An 18054-nucleotide genomic window follows, 5' to 3' on the forward strand; every position below is an offset into this window, starting at 1 on the left:
TTGTTTATATTTATGCGCCCAGATCGTGTCTAATCGCCTCCAAATCTGCAAGTAGGTGTTCCTATGACTGTTTCAATCTGATTTTGAGAACGCCATGTCAGAGGATAAGTATGTGTAACACAATACGAAAGAACGAGGAGTGACAGAGAAAAGACTTCACTTGCTGAAATATATTACAGGAGCTTTCAGGCCAGGTGTTTTGGGCAACTATATGGATTGGATTGAGCCACAATCCCAGACTTTTACACGCAATTCGATTATATATACTTCTCTGCTTAGCCACCCAGGTGAAAAGGGATTGAATCCCAGCCCTTCAAAAATGGTGAAGTTAGAATCTCATGAACTGTTTGAAGCTTTATGGCTGTGGCCAACGGATATTGGTTCTCTCACACGGCTTTGGAGGCGACCAATCGATGTGGAAATATATTTTTCCATACCTGGTGCCTGATTTCAGGGTCATAGTATTCGATCCGATATTCTCTGGCGGTGTCAATCCCAACCATTTTGACTTCGAATGATATACTGGTTCACTCTCTGCTTATGCGAATGACCTCCTCGCCATTTTAGATGAGTTTAAAGTAGATCAGTGTATGTACGTAGGTCATTCAGTTTCTGCTATGGTGGGCTGTCTTGCCTCCATCAAAAGTCCAAGTACAGGATTGTTTGAAAGATTAATATTACTATGCGGTTCCCCAAGGTATTTAAACGATGAATCCTATGAGGGAGGATTCGAATGTGGTGACATCGATGGAATCTTCAGTGCAATGAAATCCAACTATTCAGTATGGGTTTCAGGATTTGTTCCTCTACTAATTGGCATGGATGAACCATCTCTGGTAAAGGAATTCAGTAGTAAATTGATAAATATGAAGCTGGAAATCGAACTTGTGTTGCAAAAGCCATCTTCCAGAGTGATATGCGATGTGAAGACCCCGTGTAACATCATCCAGACCAAGAAGGACATAACGGTTCCATTGAGCGTGCCATATTACATGCAGTGCAGCCTTGGAGGAGAGAAGAATTTGGCGCACATCCTTGACACCTGGCCCTTCACTTCATAATATCTTGCGAGCGAAGTTGTTAAATTTCCTCCTTGTAATAATAAAAGGGCGAAGGAAAGTGAAAAGTCAGAACACTAAAGCCAAAAATAAACAAAGACATCTGTCACAGCAGAAGAATAGGATTCGTATTCCTATTTATGACTTCAGTTAGTAATACAAATGGGGTCTGCGCTCCAATTTTTAGTCTTTTTGGTTAGTCATTAGAAAATTTCGAGGAGAAGGTTGTTCTCTGTTCTATTTTTGTAACTTCAGGTGAAACAGCGCCCTTGTTTTGGGTCGTTCTGTTTTCTTCTAGTATAGTTTATTTATTGTATGGCAAATGATTTGTAAAGGTTAAGGAGATAGAGTTCTGAGAGCTAGTGTAGGAGAAAAACAGAGCTTCTATTGTACAGTTTGACAGAGATTTTAATAAAAAATGCAGCTCTGACCCCTGAGATTCTTGTGGTATGAAATTTAACATTTGTCTCATCCTTTGTTTCATATGTAGCCTGTTGTGTTTCTATTTCATTTCATAATCGTTTCTAAATGAATATTTTTAAGTGAGAAAGGCAGAATTCAAATTATTTGCTCTGTCTTGAGGAAGTGTTCATATTAAATGTTTTCTTCTGTTTGACAAGGATTCATCTTCTATGCCCTTGTCAACCTCTCAAACAGTTCACCCACTCCACATTATTTCAAATTTGATGTTTAATTTCTTGCCTATCTTGCCTCAGGAGATAATCTGTGTTTTTTATTATATTTCTCTGCTCTTGCTGTCTTTGCCCCGCACAGCCCAGAAAACCCATTCATTTATCAAAAAACCCCTTTCTATCAATTTACTAGCCTAAAATCAGTATTCCTTATCGGTCATCTCAGCCCCTTTGAAGACCTCTTGCCGAGATAGACCCGGAGAGAGCCCTCTCCTGTCCTCGTAGGGCTAGCTACGAGGCTAAGCTTGGTTTGATGTTGCCTCAAATTTTGCCTTCCTCAGCCTGGGGCAAATTCGAGCGTTAACATAGTGGCGACCATACTGGGGAAGAAAATGGTTTGCTTGTTGATGTCATTTGTTTTATAAGCTACAGACGGAGCCTGAAGTTATGCCAGATAGCCTTCGAAACGCTTTTGCTTTGCATTAGCGCAAGTAGATAAACGTTGCTTCAGTCAATCTCCGGTCTAGCTTGTAAACGTGACATCTAACTTGTTAATTACCCCAGTACATGTATCAAGTTCAGATCTGATTGTTGATGGTGGACAACGATCAGACACTGGAAAGGCTGAAATCATTCACCTGGTGACTCTAACTCATTTTCGAGATCAGATCCAAAGACTCCACTGGAGGATTATCCCGACCAGCAAAAACATGAAAGGACAACATGGACAGATCAGGTATTCAAGTTGGAATTTCATCCAAGACATTTTGTTCTTTGTCATAAATTATTTCTTCTCTTTTCCCAAGAATGTCAAGAAGGCTTTGCAAAGTATACTGTATTTGAGAAGAGATCCTCGACCTGCAGTTGATTCTTTCCCTTTGAAGATTGTGAATACCAAAGATTTGCATACCTTTGAGCTTGATCAAGACCTCTCTTCTAAATTTTGTGATGACCATCTTCAAATTGATGAATCTCAAGAGACCAAGACTGATTCTATACCTGCTGTACATACCCCTACACCTTGTAAAATTCCAGATCGGTATAAACCTCTTGTTTTACCTTCTTTTCTTCATGCTTTCCCCAAAAACTATGATCTATACTTGCCGAGGTTTGATGGTGAATGTAAGAATGTCAACGTTGAGCAACATGTGCATAATTTTGCGTCTTTTCTAGATCTTTTTGAAGTTGATAGCGAAGATGTTAGTATAAGGCTTTTTGCTCTTTCTTTGCAAGGCAAATTGAAGAGTTGGTTCAAAGCCCTGCCTGATACGAGCATCTCAGATTTCCGGCAGTTCGTCAAAGTTTTTCTCGACAGGTGGATGATCAGGCAGAACCTTTTCTTGATTATAGAAGAGTATAACCAGCTGAAAAGATTGCCAGGGTAGACAGTACAACAGTTTTCAGCCAGATTTAATCAAGTTTATTATTCAATGCCAGTTGAGATAAGGCCTACCCCTAGATCTGCTCTCTTGCACTATCCGAGTGCCTTTGATCCAGAAATGGAGTTTCAGCTGAGAGAAAGGAATATTGCAACACTTCACGAGATGCATAACAGTGCAGTAAATGTAGAGGCGCATCTGCTGATCCGATGGGCAAGGTTGAAGGAAGAAGAGATGAAAAACATAGATCCGGAGGAATCAACATCTCTAGAGGTGAAGCTTGACATTTTGGTAAGTGCAGTAGAAAAGATGATGGACAAGATCAACGCAAGGAATGATTATGATGTTCAAGCCCATGGCTTGTTGAGTGAAGAAGAACAAATGGTCGCTCCAAAACATTTTGTTTCTTATCCTAGTTGTCATAGATTTGATAATGATTGTTTTGTAGATCACCTTGGCAAAGAAAGAATTGTTGATATGACCTGCATGCTTGATGATATGTTTTATACCGATGATTTGCCTCAGTTTGATCAGTATGATGATGATTATGTTCTCCAAAAAGAAGCTAATCTTGCAATCAAACAAGCAGCTAGTTTGTGGGAGGAAGAAGTTCATTTTCAGCAGCTTGAATATAATGTTCAGCCATCACATATCAGCTATGACAATGACAAAGAAAGCGCAGCAAATTTTGAAGTAAGTTAAGGATCTTTGCCTTTTTGTTTTGATTCATGTCAGTTCATCAGAGACAACTTCCATGCAATCAGAAATGAGCTGTCAACAAGTCTTGGTTTTGACCATCTTGAGGGCAATGAAAACCTTGTTCCAGACTTCTCATACTCAGCTTTGCAGCCCCCGAATGCCATTGATTGTCAAGTTGCAGATGAAGACATGGAAGCTGACACATATGATCAAATGATACAAGAAGGTTCCCTACCTTTCTGTTTTGAATCATTTCAGTTTTTGAAGGGAAATTTGCATAGTACATTTTCAGTGAGGAATGAGCAGCATGTAGGCAATCATGTAATCACATTGGAACCAATAGAAAATGGGTTGCAGCAGTCTTTTCAAGTTTTTCATGATCCAATAGCTAATGTTTTGGATGAGGTTTGCAGTCAAAGTCTTTCTCCATTGACTATATGTGAGCCTGAAACGTGTACTGATATAAACTTGATCCAGCAGCCGGTTTCTTTCTCATTTTCAGCAGAGGTCTCGTCACAAGGCTCAGATCAAAGTTTGCATTCATGGTATGAGGAAAAGAGAAGTAATCCATTGGATGAGCTAAGTTCCAGTGTGCTTGAATTTCAAGATCCTTATGCAGTGTTTTTGGAGGTGGATAGAGAATCCATATCATTCAACGGATCTGTTTCCAAGTTGTCATGGGAGTTTCCTTTCAGTAGTTCTCTCTTGTTGTTCATAAGTGAGTACTTGCGGAGAATTCAAACAGCAAACGGGATACTTACTTGGTTGCATTGGTTGTTTCATTTCACTTGATCAAGTGATGAATGAAACTGTTAGAGTAGGTTTTGATGAATAAGCTCCACTTTGAGCATCATTTCCAGTTTGTCGGTTGTGTTTAAGTATTGAGTCAGTTTTTAGTTGAGTGAGAGTCAATTGTGTCATCTGAGTCATCAGTTTTCAGTCATGCATTTTAGTTTGAATTTTTTACTCCATTGCCCAATGGATAAGGCGCTGGTCTGCTCTCCCAAAGATCTATCGTTCTTGGCACCTCCAAGGAGCTACCATCCCCATTGGAGCCAATGTTAGTGTCAGTCTTTCCAGCCTTCCTCCAGTGATCAAATATGCTCTTACAAAGTGGTCTCAGAGTGTCAAGGTCAAATTTTGTCATTTCAAAGAGTCTTCAAGCAAAATTTGGTCACTAGGCATTAGGTCTAGGGTTTGTTTTCACTCCTAAAGTTGTCCAAATGTCGGTCTATGTCATCATTCAGCTGAGTCTATCATCATTCATAGGGTTGTCCTCATCATGTCAGGTTCCATTGGGTCATTTTACACCTTGTTCATGCTTCAATTGCGCCTAGGCAAGGTTCATTTCCCTCTCCTAGGTTTTGGAGGTAAATTCTCTTGGAGGGTCAAATCATCGGAAAAATTTGTATCCTGATGTTCATACACCTTCCCCTATCATTAATGTACCTTATTAAACACTTCCCATCACTGAGATTCCCCAAATTCTTCATTTTTCCACAAACCCTAGTTTCTTGCCACAACTTGGCAATTTTCTAGGCTAGGCCTGTGTTTTGCCCTTTTGGACCCCTTCCCCTCACTCCATCTCTAAGATTCCACTTTCCCCTGCTTCCTAACATCCCTCCCTACTTCCCAAAATTTCCCCAAGAATTTACACAAAATTCCTTGTTTCACACATCGGGATAAGTTTCACTCAAAATATGTTTCAGAGCAATCAAAGATGAATTTTGGAAAACTGAGAGAGGTTTTTGTCCACAACATGCCAAAGAAGAAAAACCTCCCTCACTTTTTACACAGGTGTCATGGTTTTAGAGAAATGTGAAAAATACAATCGCCTCGGGAGAATTGATGCACCTCTGAAGTGACTTTGGGAAAATCAGGTTTTCTCCTAGCTTGGTTGGCCAAATAACTTTCTTGATGAGTCAAAGGATAACTAGACAAAAATATCTTTCCAATGAGCTATCATGAGCTCAATTTGGAGTTGAGGAAGGCATTCAAAAGTTCACTGCAACAGCACTCTGCCTTGCGGCAGCCTCATTTGGCACATTTTGACCAGTCTTGGGAGATTTGATTTTTGACAAGGCAAATGGACACCAAATTGGAAAATTCCACTTGGGTTGGAAAGTAGACATCCAGGGCTTTCCAACAAGCCAACCTGAGCTCAATTTGGATGCCGGGAAGTGCCCCAAAAACAGGTGGAAATGCGCACGGCGCATAGGGCTCAGGCGCGTGGCGCACAGGGTTTTTGGCACAATTTTCATCTTCAGCTCAGGAAACGAAGCCAGTTTGACCAGTTTTAACTTGTGATGTGATTTTTTCACTCCTCTTGATGTAATTAATGAAACATGATGTAATTTTGGCACTTTATTACTTGTTCTAGAAGATTCATTCACTAAAAAGTGAAAATTAAATGAATGAATCAGTTTCCTACCTTATAGAGGCAAGTTGTTTTGACTGCCTAGATTGTAGTGCTTTGTTTAGAATTGGTTGAAACAGCTCCTAGGATGATGAGCTCGACCCCTAGAGGCAAGGGAATGGGTTGGCTTGCCTATATTATGTATTTTCTTAGTCATTTTCATGGTTGGACTCTTGGGGAAAAGGTTTTGAGACTCTATTGTACATTTTACTTCAGCATTTTGGCAAAGGAAAGACCAGGGTTTTGCAGCACTGTTTGGAATTCATGTGGCTTTATGTCTTGATGGTGTGCTTCTTTCAGTACTTGTAAGTTGTTGTGTGTATCATTTTCCTTCTCTCATCCTCAGCAATTGAACAAATGAAGTGTTAAGGTAGAATTCATAATCTGTAATGCTCTGCCTTTAAGTTTGTTTGATCTCCTATGTTTTCATCTGTTTAGGGAGAACTCTTGAGGTTTTCTTGCTCTCCTTAGCTCCTCACCTGTCTGATCTACTCACCTCATTAGCTTTTAAGGCATCAAACAATTGCCTACCTTGCTCCAATCAGACCTCTGCAGAAACTGTGTCTCATCCCCGCACCCAAAATTGCCTTTCCCTTTGATTCAACAAAAATCCCAAAAAATCACCTTTAAACCTCTGCACTTAATACCTAGCCTAAGATTAGTTACAATTTCAGTCATCTCAAGCCTCATTGATTATATTTTTCCGAGATTTACCCGGAGAGAGCCCTCTCCTATCCTCGTAGGGCTAGCTACGAGGCTGAGCGTGGTTTGATGTTGCCTTGAGTTTTTCCTTCCTCAGCCTGAGGCAAATTTGAGCGTTAACAAAGTCGATCCAAAAATTTACTTTAGGGTTGAGGATGATAACCTCTCATATTGGTACTTTATATGGATGACCTCTTTCTGACTGATGCAGACCCTCTCATTCACAAGCGTAAGAGGGAGTTGGATTCTGAACTTGAGATGAAGGACCTAGGACTGATGCACTAATTCCTAGGGTTGGAAGTCTGGCAAAAGCCAAGAAAAAATTTCCTATCTCTAGGAAAATATGTTCTGAAGATATTGGAAAGATTTGGGATGGTTGACTGCAAGCTCGTGACAACCCCGATTAGGCTTAACTTTAAGAAGTTATGCGGTAGTGCTACCAGACCTGAATTGGGAAATGCTTCTGAGTATCGTCAACTCATAGGAGCGCTAATGTTCTTGGTGAACTCTCGTCCGAAAATATGTTTTGCAGTTAACAAGTTGAACCAATATATGATTGAGCCTCATCACACACATTGGATTGGTGCCAAGAATCTTCTGAGATAACTTCAAGGGACAATCACTCATGGACTGAGATACACTGTCGAAGATGTGAGGCTACATGATTATTCTGATGTTGATTGCGCAAGGAATGTGGTGGATCGTAAGAGCACTTCTGGGTGTCGTTTCTCTTTGGGTTCTGCTTCGATATCCTGGATGAGCAGGAAGCAGAAGTTGGTTGCTTTGAGCACCGCTAACGCCGAATACATAGTTGTGAGTATGGCCTCCTGTGAAGCTGTCTAGTTGAGGAATCTCTTCAGTGAGTTGTTTCTACATGTGCTGGATACCACCATGATCCTTTGCAACGACTAGAGTGGGATCTGATTATCAGAGAATCTTGTATTTTATGATCGCTCCAAGCACATAGACATTAGGTACCACTTTATCTGGGATATGATACAACGAGGAGCAATAAGGCTCCAACACATTGGGACTGATAAGTAGGTCATCGATATTCTGTCGAAGCCCCTGGGAAAGGTCAAATTCTTGACTTTCTGAGAACGACTAGGAGTCGTGAAGAGACCCTCTCCTGAGGGTCCTGTATGATATGGATATTGAGCTTTGGGAGCTCCAGGGGGCTTGGGGTACTTCTTGGAGAGATGAGCAACCATAGGGGTGAGTGGTTCAGCCTTCCCCTAGTGGTTTGCTATGTAGGCAAGACGAGTGGATCATCCTTCTCCTGTTGAGACACAATCATAGGGTGAGTGGTCCAGCCTTCCCCTAGTGATTTGTTGTGGTTTAGGGTTTAGGGTTTAGATAATAATCATAAATAATAGTTAGTTAAGCTAGTAATTAGGTTGAAGAGGCATGTCTAATAGGACATGACTCTTCATGAAGAGACACTTGCGTGGTATATAAGCAAGCCTCTTGTTGTCATTGTAATTCATCATCATTCTTATTCTTATTCACATATTTGATATAATATTTATATCCTTAATGGATAATTTGATTTACTTGTTATGTCTCAAAACATGACCATCTTCCGTTTATAAGGAAACATCAAAACTTGTTTCTTTATGTTTAACATGAATGTACCCAAATCCTTAAACCAAGGTTGACCGAGTATGATGTCAGTGTTTCTATCCGTCCTTACAACATGAAATTGAGATATGTAGTCATAATGACCTTTGTCACTTGTAGATCACTAATTTTATACTTGTTTTGGTCAAAAATATTTTTCTTTACACTAATGCTTAGCTCTAGAATTAATAGTTGATTTGCCAAGTTGATGTTGATATAATTTTTATCATTGCTTGGGTTAATGGCGACATTAACTTCTCTTCCGATATTTCCTTTTAATGTAATTACTCTATTATCTGTAACTGAAAGACCATTATAGGAAAACCTTTCTTCCTTCATCATTTTAACTTTGTATGGAATTATTTTTTCTTTTAACTTATTTTATCTCCCTTTTTATATATATACTTAATTACTCCCTTGATAAATTTTTATGTCACCCCACTTAATATAAAAGTCATACTTAATATAAATTTTTATGATGTCACCACACTTAATAAATATAAAGGTCACGTCATGTTCACTTAAAAAGTATTATTTGTCTTTCACATAAGAGCTTTTGTATCCTTGTTTTTCTTTAACTTTTAAAATACCATGGGCTATTACCATGGGTTGTTTTTAAAACCTCTTGTAAAAAGTAATATTTACCTTTCACGTAAGAGCTTTTGTATCCCTGTATTTTCTTTAACTTTTAAAATACCATGGACTATTACCATGGTTTTTTTTTAAAACCTCTTGTAAAAAGTAATATTTACCTTTCACATAAGAGCCTTTGTATCCTTGTTTTTTTCTTTAACTTTTAAAATACCATGGGCTATTACCATGGGTTGTTTTTAAAACCTCCGTTAAAATGTTCTCCACATAAAAAGTAAAACGTATTCCTTTTGTTTTTTGTTTTTCTTTTTTTTTTCTTTTAACTTTTTAAAATACCATGGGCAATTACCATGGGTTGTTTTTAAAACCACGGGCTTCTCCACGTAAAAGTTTTAAATATACTTGGTATGAGATTTTGTATCTGTTTTGTTTTTTCTTTTACTTTTTTTCTTATTTTTTTATTTATTTACTTTTATATTTTTTTTGGTGAATTTTTTTTATGGCCAAAGGCCTAGAAAAACGGAGAAAAGGAGAAACTCCTAAATACGACAACAAGGTTGACGAATTTCGATAGTCAAAGACTTGGATAGGAGAACGAGCTCTGTGCACCGGTTAAGCAACCTAGAGGACCGAACTGCTCTGACACCAAATGAAGCGAACAAAGTTCCTTCTACTAATTAATTATTCCAGAAAACTTGGAATATCAAATTATCCATTAAGGATATAAATATTATATTAAATATGTGAATAAGAATAAGAATGATAATGAATTACAATGAGAACAAGAGGCTTGCTTATATATCACGCAAGTGACTCTTCATGAAGAGACATGTCCTATTAGACATGCCTCTTCAACCTAATTAGTAAGTTAACTAACTATTATTTATGATTATTATCTTCTACATTATATTTATATTATTTATATATTTTATTCGTTACACTCCCCCAAGAGAAGGGGTGGCCATGGGGACACAAATGTCACCATGAATTAGTTCAAGGGGCTTGGAGCACCCCTTGATTGGTCATTATAAAAGGACTCTCAATGTTGTTTTCTCATCACGCATTTCTTGCAAACACCACTGGGAGGGTTGACTTGTGACATACCATTACCAAGGTTAAGATGAATCATGTGTCTCAACGATCCATAATTGGTATGACCCAAACAATAATGACATAGTATGTTGTCATCATCTACATTGGCGACATGTACAATGAATTTCTCCTCGGCAAGAGATGAAGAATTCTCACCCAACTTGTACATATCCTAAGATTCATCACAATATCTAAACTCTCAAGGAAACAACTTTGAAATTGTCACTAATATCCTTTACAGCGCATTTATCCAACCACTATTCCACCTTTGTGTTGGTGTGTTTAATGCAAGAAATAGAAGATATGGTCAACCCTAGAAATATGGAGAACATTCTGAAAGTTATCATTGTCAACTACAACCAAAAACTAGGAGAGTTGAGTCATTTTCAATAGTTACCTTCTCTTCCTTATGTTGATCACTATGACTCGAGAGAAGGTACTTGTGTTTTGTCGTACGCCTAGTAACCCCAAAATTTGTAATCCATCCTTGCAAATATGGCAAAGACCACAAAACCAAGTGCATAACTAGATGTGCATACTTAGAAGTGATAATTGTTGCTTATTGTTGGCCTCCATGTAAGCAACCGGGTGTCTCAATGCTCTCCTCCAAGATGCCCAACACTCTTGTCCCCAAACTCCAATGCAATTTGTCCTTCTAAGGAAGTAATCACCCCCATGTGCTAACTACATGAAGAAGTCACCAAGCTCCATAGGTGTACAAGGATCCAAAGAAAAATGCCACACAAACATCAAGATAAGACATAGTAATCAATGAGCAAGCCAACTCCAATATGTATGACAAGCATATTACAAACAAGGGCCATCCATATACCATGCACCCCACATCACATCACATGATGCCTAATGCTCCTCCTCTATAGGCGTCCAGTGCTCCAATGCCCCTCCTCGAACATTTGTACCTCTAGGTTCACCTCACTTAAATGTTCACTCCTTGACTCAAGCATCTCATGTAAGCCTTCATGTAAGCAACCAACTGTCTCCATGCCATCTAGGGGTCAATCCATCCTCCAAGTAGCCTAACACTCTTCAACCAATGCAAGTCATCATCCTAAGAAGGCAATCACTTCCATGTGCTGAATACATGAAAAAGTCACCAAGCACCATAGTTTTACAATGCTCCAAGTAAAAATGCCACACAAGCATCAAGACAAGGCATAGCAATCAATAAACAAGCCAACTCCAACAGGTATCTCCATCACAATACAACCAATGGCCATCCATAGACCATGCACTCCACATCACATAAAACAACCTCAAGCATGGTGCAAACACTTTCGGAGTAATCTCGCAAGCTAACAACCCACACCCAATATGGGTTCTTCAACTAGGTGACCATGTTAATACAAAACTGATCTCCTCACCACATCCAATAGACCAAACACATGCTCAATTCTACATTATTTTTGCAATCAAGAAAAGTTTTCTTTACCAAGGGGGAGCATATATAATACCACATTATCTCTCCCTTATCCATTTGCTCTGAATGGGAAAAATATGAAATAAGAAATGTTATTAAACTCGCTGGTTTTGACCTGGACTCACAAATCAAACCAAACCTGTAAGCAAGTGAAACTTTCCATAGGCAAGTTTGATTCACCAGGAACAGGTTTGACCTGCATGTACTCAGTTCAATCTCAGAACTATTAAGTGTTCGCAGGTTATTGATAGGTCAACAAGGTCAGGAAAAACGGCTTGTGCATCTATAAAACCTAAAAAATGAGTTATTTTTGCTCATTTTCTCCACAAGTGAAACTTTCCACCAGCAAGTTTGATTCACCAGGAACACAGTTTGACCTCCAAGTACTCAGTTCAATCTCAATACTATTAAGTATTTGCAGGTTATTGATGGGTCAACAAGGTCAGAAAAACCTTCTTGCCCATCTATAAAACCCAAAAAATGAGTTAGTTTTGCTCACCTAGTGTTTTTTCTAGCAAAGTTTTCCATGGATTTTCCCTAACCCAAATTTGTTCTGCCTCACTGAGTTTGGCAACACATAAAACAAGGCAGAAAAACAGAAAATCTGAGTAAGCTGAGGATGTCAATGGAAAAGGTTACATCCACTGGATAACTGGAGTTAAAAGACATATTAGAGATAAAAACAAATTAAGCTAAATTTTAATTTCTTGCTGTACAGGTTCACTAGTATAGTAGATGACTGTGATCAAACAAGAGAAAAGTAACAGTTTTATCCCCAAGACATGGAAAGAAGAGGGTCAGCCTCTTTTCTTTATTATATATATGACCCTACCCAATATAGTCATTTTACAGAAACTTATTAGCTCTAGGCTAGAGTTACTTAAATGGGTGGAAGAATAACTTAACAATAATCTTTTAGCAGATACCACTCAATTATATGTCACTACAGTCATTTAAGGTTTTGCTCATATGCTTCAAATGTTGATCTATGCACGTAAATGTCATACATCAGAGGGTTCCAGTTTGACAACAACTTTTGCGTTAGCTACAATCATCAATTAGTTCCATGTTCAAATCCTTGGTAATATTATCATTAGCACTTCTCTAGCATCAATTTCATATGATGCTGTATATCTAAACAAACGTGTTTGCTAGGCCTTTAATGTTGTTAAACTGCTGATATTCTTGTATAAATGAATCCATAAGAGAATACAAAAGTTCTTGTGTTAAATGCTTTAAGTTACCACAGTTACTGAAAATTGAACATGACGTTCAACTTCAGATTGTGCTGGTGACAGTATCACCATTAGGATTTGTTTTATTCACAAACCGATGTGCTTGAGTAAATAGGAAGAGATATTCGGGATAACTATTGTTTCTCATCTAAATCAAAACGGAAAACAGAAAGCCTATATGCATTTGTTCTGGACTTATTTCCGAATCTATATTTAGTGTACCACCTTTCTCATTATGACAGTAAGCATATCTAACTGAAGATTTGTGTTCTAGGCCCAGCTTAAAGTCGTGTTGTAATCCTCAAACCCTTACTGAATCATGAGTGATGTGACTGCTTATTTCTAATAAGAAATCAGGATATAGTCACACCTCCATCATCTTTTTCCAGGAAAGAGAAAGACGGTAAGTTTTAATTAAATATATATTACATCCTTAAGAAGAATTGCTAGGATCATTTCAAAATAATAAAGTCGATTTTCATTTTCAGGAGAATATTAGACACGATCAAGAGGTATTGCACATTTATGCTGCAAATTTCTCTCTAGATAATTTGCTGGCTTTCAAATAACAGAAATACCAAAATATGAGACTGAATCAATTCAAAAGTTAGTTGCCAAAAATGGGATACCATTTACAAATTATGATACAAATCACACTTCAGCAGTTGATTTATTGTCATTTCTATTTTTCAAGAACGAAAAGATACTAGCAACAATTGAACCTGCCTCTAAAGGGGAAAAGCTAAAGCTTGCCTCAAACATGTCAGTCAAAGGATCGTTCTTCTTCTCTAGTTGCTTTCGTTTTCTCCTTGCACTATCATGGGAACTTGCAACGTAACCTGTTGTTTCTAAAATGTCCTCTAAAAAGAGCTCCTTGACAGGGAAAGTGAAACCCTGCAATAAACTCACACTGGCTCCATCTTAGTTGTTCATGGAAAAAATATAATCTACAAGGCAATATAAAATAAACCACCCAGAGAGAATTATATCAGAATGCAATTACAATATACTGACTGGTATATGAATCATCGGTGCATCACCAAAATATTTAGAGAAAAGTTCTGCGTTGATGGTTGCACTCATTAAAACAAGGCGTATATCAGGACGACGAGGAAGAAGGTCCCGCAAGATTATTATTAGAAAATCTTCATTCATGCCTCTCTCATGAATTTCATCCACCAACACATGACTGACTCCCCTAAGATCTGGATCTTGAACCTGTTACATAGTATTAAATTAAAAATCAATAGTAGCAATAATATGCATTGCCAAGTAAATAATTAGGCACTCAAGGATCTAAATTATAGGCTGGTTTCACACCACAGCAACATATTTCAATCTCTTCCTCCACTTCAACATTGAACACTAATAATGATTTATACTCTCAATAGGGTGGTGTCTAATAAATTAAAAGGACAAATAATAAGATTCATGCGCTCAAATTCCAAAATTAAAATGTTTAAAGCTCAAATTCCATGATCATAATATTCCTTTGATGCTAACTACTAACCAGCACTAAAAAATTCTTAGAAAAAGACATCTCAGAAATCCTCCTATGCTTATCCTTCTTTGTTGCTTGTTGAAAACACAACAGCTTGCATAATGGCAAAACATTAGGGTTTTGTAGCTGCAATAATGTATCCAACAGTGACATCCTAGGGCTTTGCACAGAGCCACACATAATATTTAATAAAAAAAATGTTTTTAAACAAATTTATTTTAACTTTCTGAAAGGGAAGGCCCCTGGATTTTTGGATTTTTCTGCTAGTGAACTTTCCAGCAATAGGACTCGCTGTCATCCGTGTACAGGGGAACAAAAAGGCATCTTTGTCAAAAACAAAAGAATATTGTAGGCACTTGCACACCAAAGTGTACTACAAGAACAAATCCATCCTTATATCGAGGAAGAGCTCTCCAAAGAAACTTTGTTGAACAGAAAGATTAAATAAAACATTCCAAAGAGAGTGTGAACCCCTACTTATACGAAAGAATCAAGATAGAGAAGCCCAATATTGAGGCCCAAGTTACCCTAAAGGATACTTAGGTCTTCATTACATGAAAGTGGACTTTTGTAAACAATTTATTTATAAAGACCTAGGACTACAACATTATTACAAAATTATGAGCAAACATGCAACATATCTCATTTATTCAGGAGCTTGGGGATTTCTTTCACTAGTAGACAAAGTTCAACAACCTTGAGGATTTTTTCTAGGGCCATGTGGTCACCAGCTAAGTTACCAGGAAATGGATACGGATGCTGATTTGTATATGGATACGGATCCAACAGATTTTTGAAAAGCCAAGATCTGGATATGGTGGGGAACAAAATGTACAAAGATACAATAAATATTTTTTAATTTTAAAAATTATTTTCAAAGTTAAATATCAAAACCATTCATGGATCACAACATTAGAAGTTAGAACTGAAATCATATTTTATAAATCTGAAGACTGAAATCATGATGCATCATGCCCTATACAAAAAGGATAACTGTAAATACAAAACTAAGTGTCTCATCAATGATTAATCTGTTAGCCCTGAGGGTTGGCTCAATTAGTCGAGTCCTCATCGTTAATGCAACTTTGCTCTTGAGAGGTCACGGGTTCAATTCTCCCAACACTCTCAGGGTCACGCTTTGTGGTTGAACCAGCAAGAAGTCATCCCTTCAGGTGGATCTCCTTGGTACCAAATATTTTCTGGGCGTAGCAGTCGCCGATCTCCAGGTCCGTGAACCACATAGATTATTTAAAAAAAAAAATCAATGATCACTCTGTTCATATGATGATGTAGAGTAGATCTAACCAATGTTTTTAAAACCGGAATCGGTGACCGGACCGGTCCACCTAACGAACCGGTTTACCGACCGGAACCAGTCTAACCGGGACTGGTTTGGTCTAAACGAACCGGTTTTAAAAAAATACATTAAATAATTAATTTTTAATGAAACAAACTATTTTTGAGATGTAAAACCATGATTCCTAGCCAATAGAGACAAAATATGCAAAGTTTGATCATTTATATACCATGTAAAGGTGAATATATCAAAATGGCACCAAGTGCAATACATATCATCGACAAAATAGCAAAATACATAAGAAATGAGGCTCTAAATGGCCTATAAAGTCCAAAAACAATGCTGCAAGCTATGAGGCCATTGGCCTACTACAAGTCTACGGTGTACACATGATCAATCATCAAGTTCATCACCACTATTAGACACAGGATCATCATCAGGAGCTACATAGACATCATCTGGTTCAGAGTTTGCGGATGCCTTAGCCTGATCTGCAACCTCAGTATCAATGCCACCAATGACAATAGAAGTGGACCTAATGGAAGCACGAGTTTGTCGACCTGCATGACTAGAGCCTTCCATTGGTTCTTTGCCTTTCCTTGATGCCGCTACTAATCCTGGTTCTGATGCCACCACATAATCTGCTTCATACCTTGCTAAAGCCAAGTCGATATCAAAATCAGCCTCAAACACAGGTTCTTCAGTCTCCTCCACCCACTCTGATGTTGGATCAATATCGTCCAACACAATGGGATCTAGATCAGGAGTTTTTCTCATCATTTGGAGCTCCGATTGCATTTATTGTTTACCCCCAAACCATGAAATCCTGAAAACCATTAAGTCTGCTGAATTTTGAGTGAAATCTAAAATTCTAGTTTCTCCATATGAAATCCAATGAGGTCAAAACCACTCTCAAACATCCTGAGTCATTTCATGGTAATGTTAAAAATTTAAGTAAAAGGATGAAAATGAAAATTAAAGGAAATGTCACTTTTACTTTAACATTACCATTAATTTCCAACATTGTTAGGGTTGAAACACCCTTAGTTTCCCCCCAAAACCCCTAAAACACAGTCAAAAATATGCTTTTATAACTTTACAGTGGGCGTGCCTAAAACCGGCCGGTTTAGGACAGAACCGGCCGGTTTGATACAAACCAGCCGGTTCCATCCTAAACCGGCCGGTTTTCACCGGTTAGGGCAAAAAAAAGGCGAAATGGCCTTTCCAACCGGGTTTTTTGGCCGGTTTAGACCGACAGCCTTGCTAACCGGCCGGTTAGACCGGTAACCGGTTTTTAAAAATGGTTTTGAAAACACTGGATCTAACTAATCCAAAAATGGGTCTACATCCTCATCATTTGAATATTTCAACTCTACATCATGGTCAACCAGTCATCTTCCTTGAAATCTGCCTTAAAATCCAAAAAATCCCAGCTAGTTACAACGGTAGAGTAATATTGTACACTGTTTGAAAACATGCAATAGTCTACGTATCATAATGTTCTAAGAGGATTCTTTACCTAGAGTTGGATGGGATTGATCTAATTAAGTTATTAATGACACAGCCATCATTTGTACACAAAGAAAAATGAAAACCAAATAGATTTTATATACTTTTAATGATTATCTATATATTGTCTCAAAGCTTTCCTGCTAGCATTATCAAAAATTTAAAATTTAAATTTTAATGTCTTAGACATTTCCTGCTAGCATTATCATGTGCTATATGGCCTGCCGGCTACAGGTAATTAATAACTTACCTATGCAGTTATACAACCTAAAGAATAATAATAAGTAATTCAACTAAAGGTCTACACAGAATATTTGTCAATTAGGGTTCCAAACAAGTGGCATATATTTAAAAAAAAAAAAAATTAATAATTATAATAGAAAAAAATAATAATAATAATAGAAACTATAACATTATTTGCTTGGGATCCAGCATGTGAGGGCTAGCTGGCACAAGATCCATTTCAGTAGCATAGGATCCATTTCCGGGTTTGAAGGATCTGTTTACATGGCAGATCCTACATGGATCTGGGTGGATCTGTATCCATATCCAGTTTTGAAACGCTAATCCGCAGATCTCAAGACCCTGTGGATCCGATAACACAAGTCACCAGTAGTAGTCAAACGTGTGCTTGCACCCATAGAGATAATACTAAATGACCTACAAAAAAGTGGATCAAATCTTACCCCTATGTGCTTCAATTTAAAATTCCCAAGGGACTAGCTCAATCTCTTGTCAGCGATCTTGTTGGGCATTTGGCTAGTTTTGTGATGGAGACTGTGCAGTTCAAAATTCAAATACCTTGGGCAAGGCACACTAGTCTACATCAACAAGTTTACTAGGCATGCCATCCACGAATGCAAGGAAGCATCTCTTGGGAATCCT

The 18054-nt window shown here is 38.0% G+C and overlaps 1 protein-coding gene and 1 pseudogene across 4 annotated transcripts in view; one reads left to right on the forward strand and one right to left on the reverse strand.

Moving 5' to 3' along the window:
• LOC149191597 (RNA helicase family protein) overlaps positions 1 to 18054 on the reverse strand; it is a 361001-nt gene that overhangs the window by 164656 nt on the left and 178291 nt on the right. For all 4 annotated transcript variants that reach the window (XM_089404354.1, XM_089404355.1, XM_089404357.1 and 1 more), the window contains 2 exons: positions 13877 to 14080; positions 13616 to 13756 (listed from right to left, as the gene is read on the reverse strand). In XM_089404354.1, the coding sequence (XP_089260480.1) occupies positions 13616 to 13756; positions 13877 to 14080 (345 nt within the window). The remainder of the gene's footprint in view (positions 1 to 13615; positions 13757 to 13876; positions 14081 to 18054) is intronic.
• Positions 320 to 1266, forward strand: LOC149191599 (putative strigolactone esterase DAD2 pseudogene; annotated as a pseudogene).

The sequence above is a fragment of the Pinus tabuliformis genome, chromosome 2_2, assembly GCF_031772625.1.
Source record: "Pinus tabuliformis cultivar Carrire ecotype Pingquan chromosome 2_2, CPIR1, whole genome shotgun sequence".
NCBI classification, from domain to species: Eukaryota; Viridiplantae; Streptophyta; class Pinopsida; order Pinales; family Pinaceae; genus Pinus; species Pinus tabuliformis.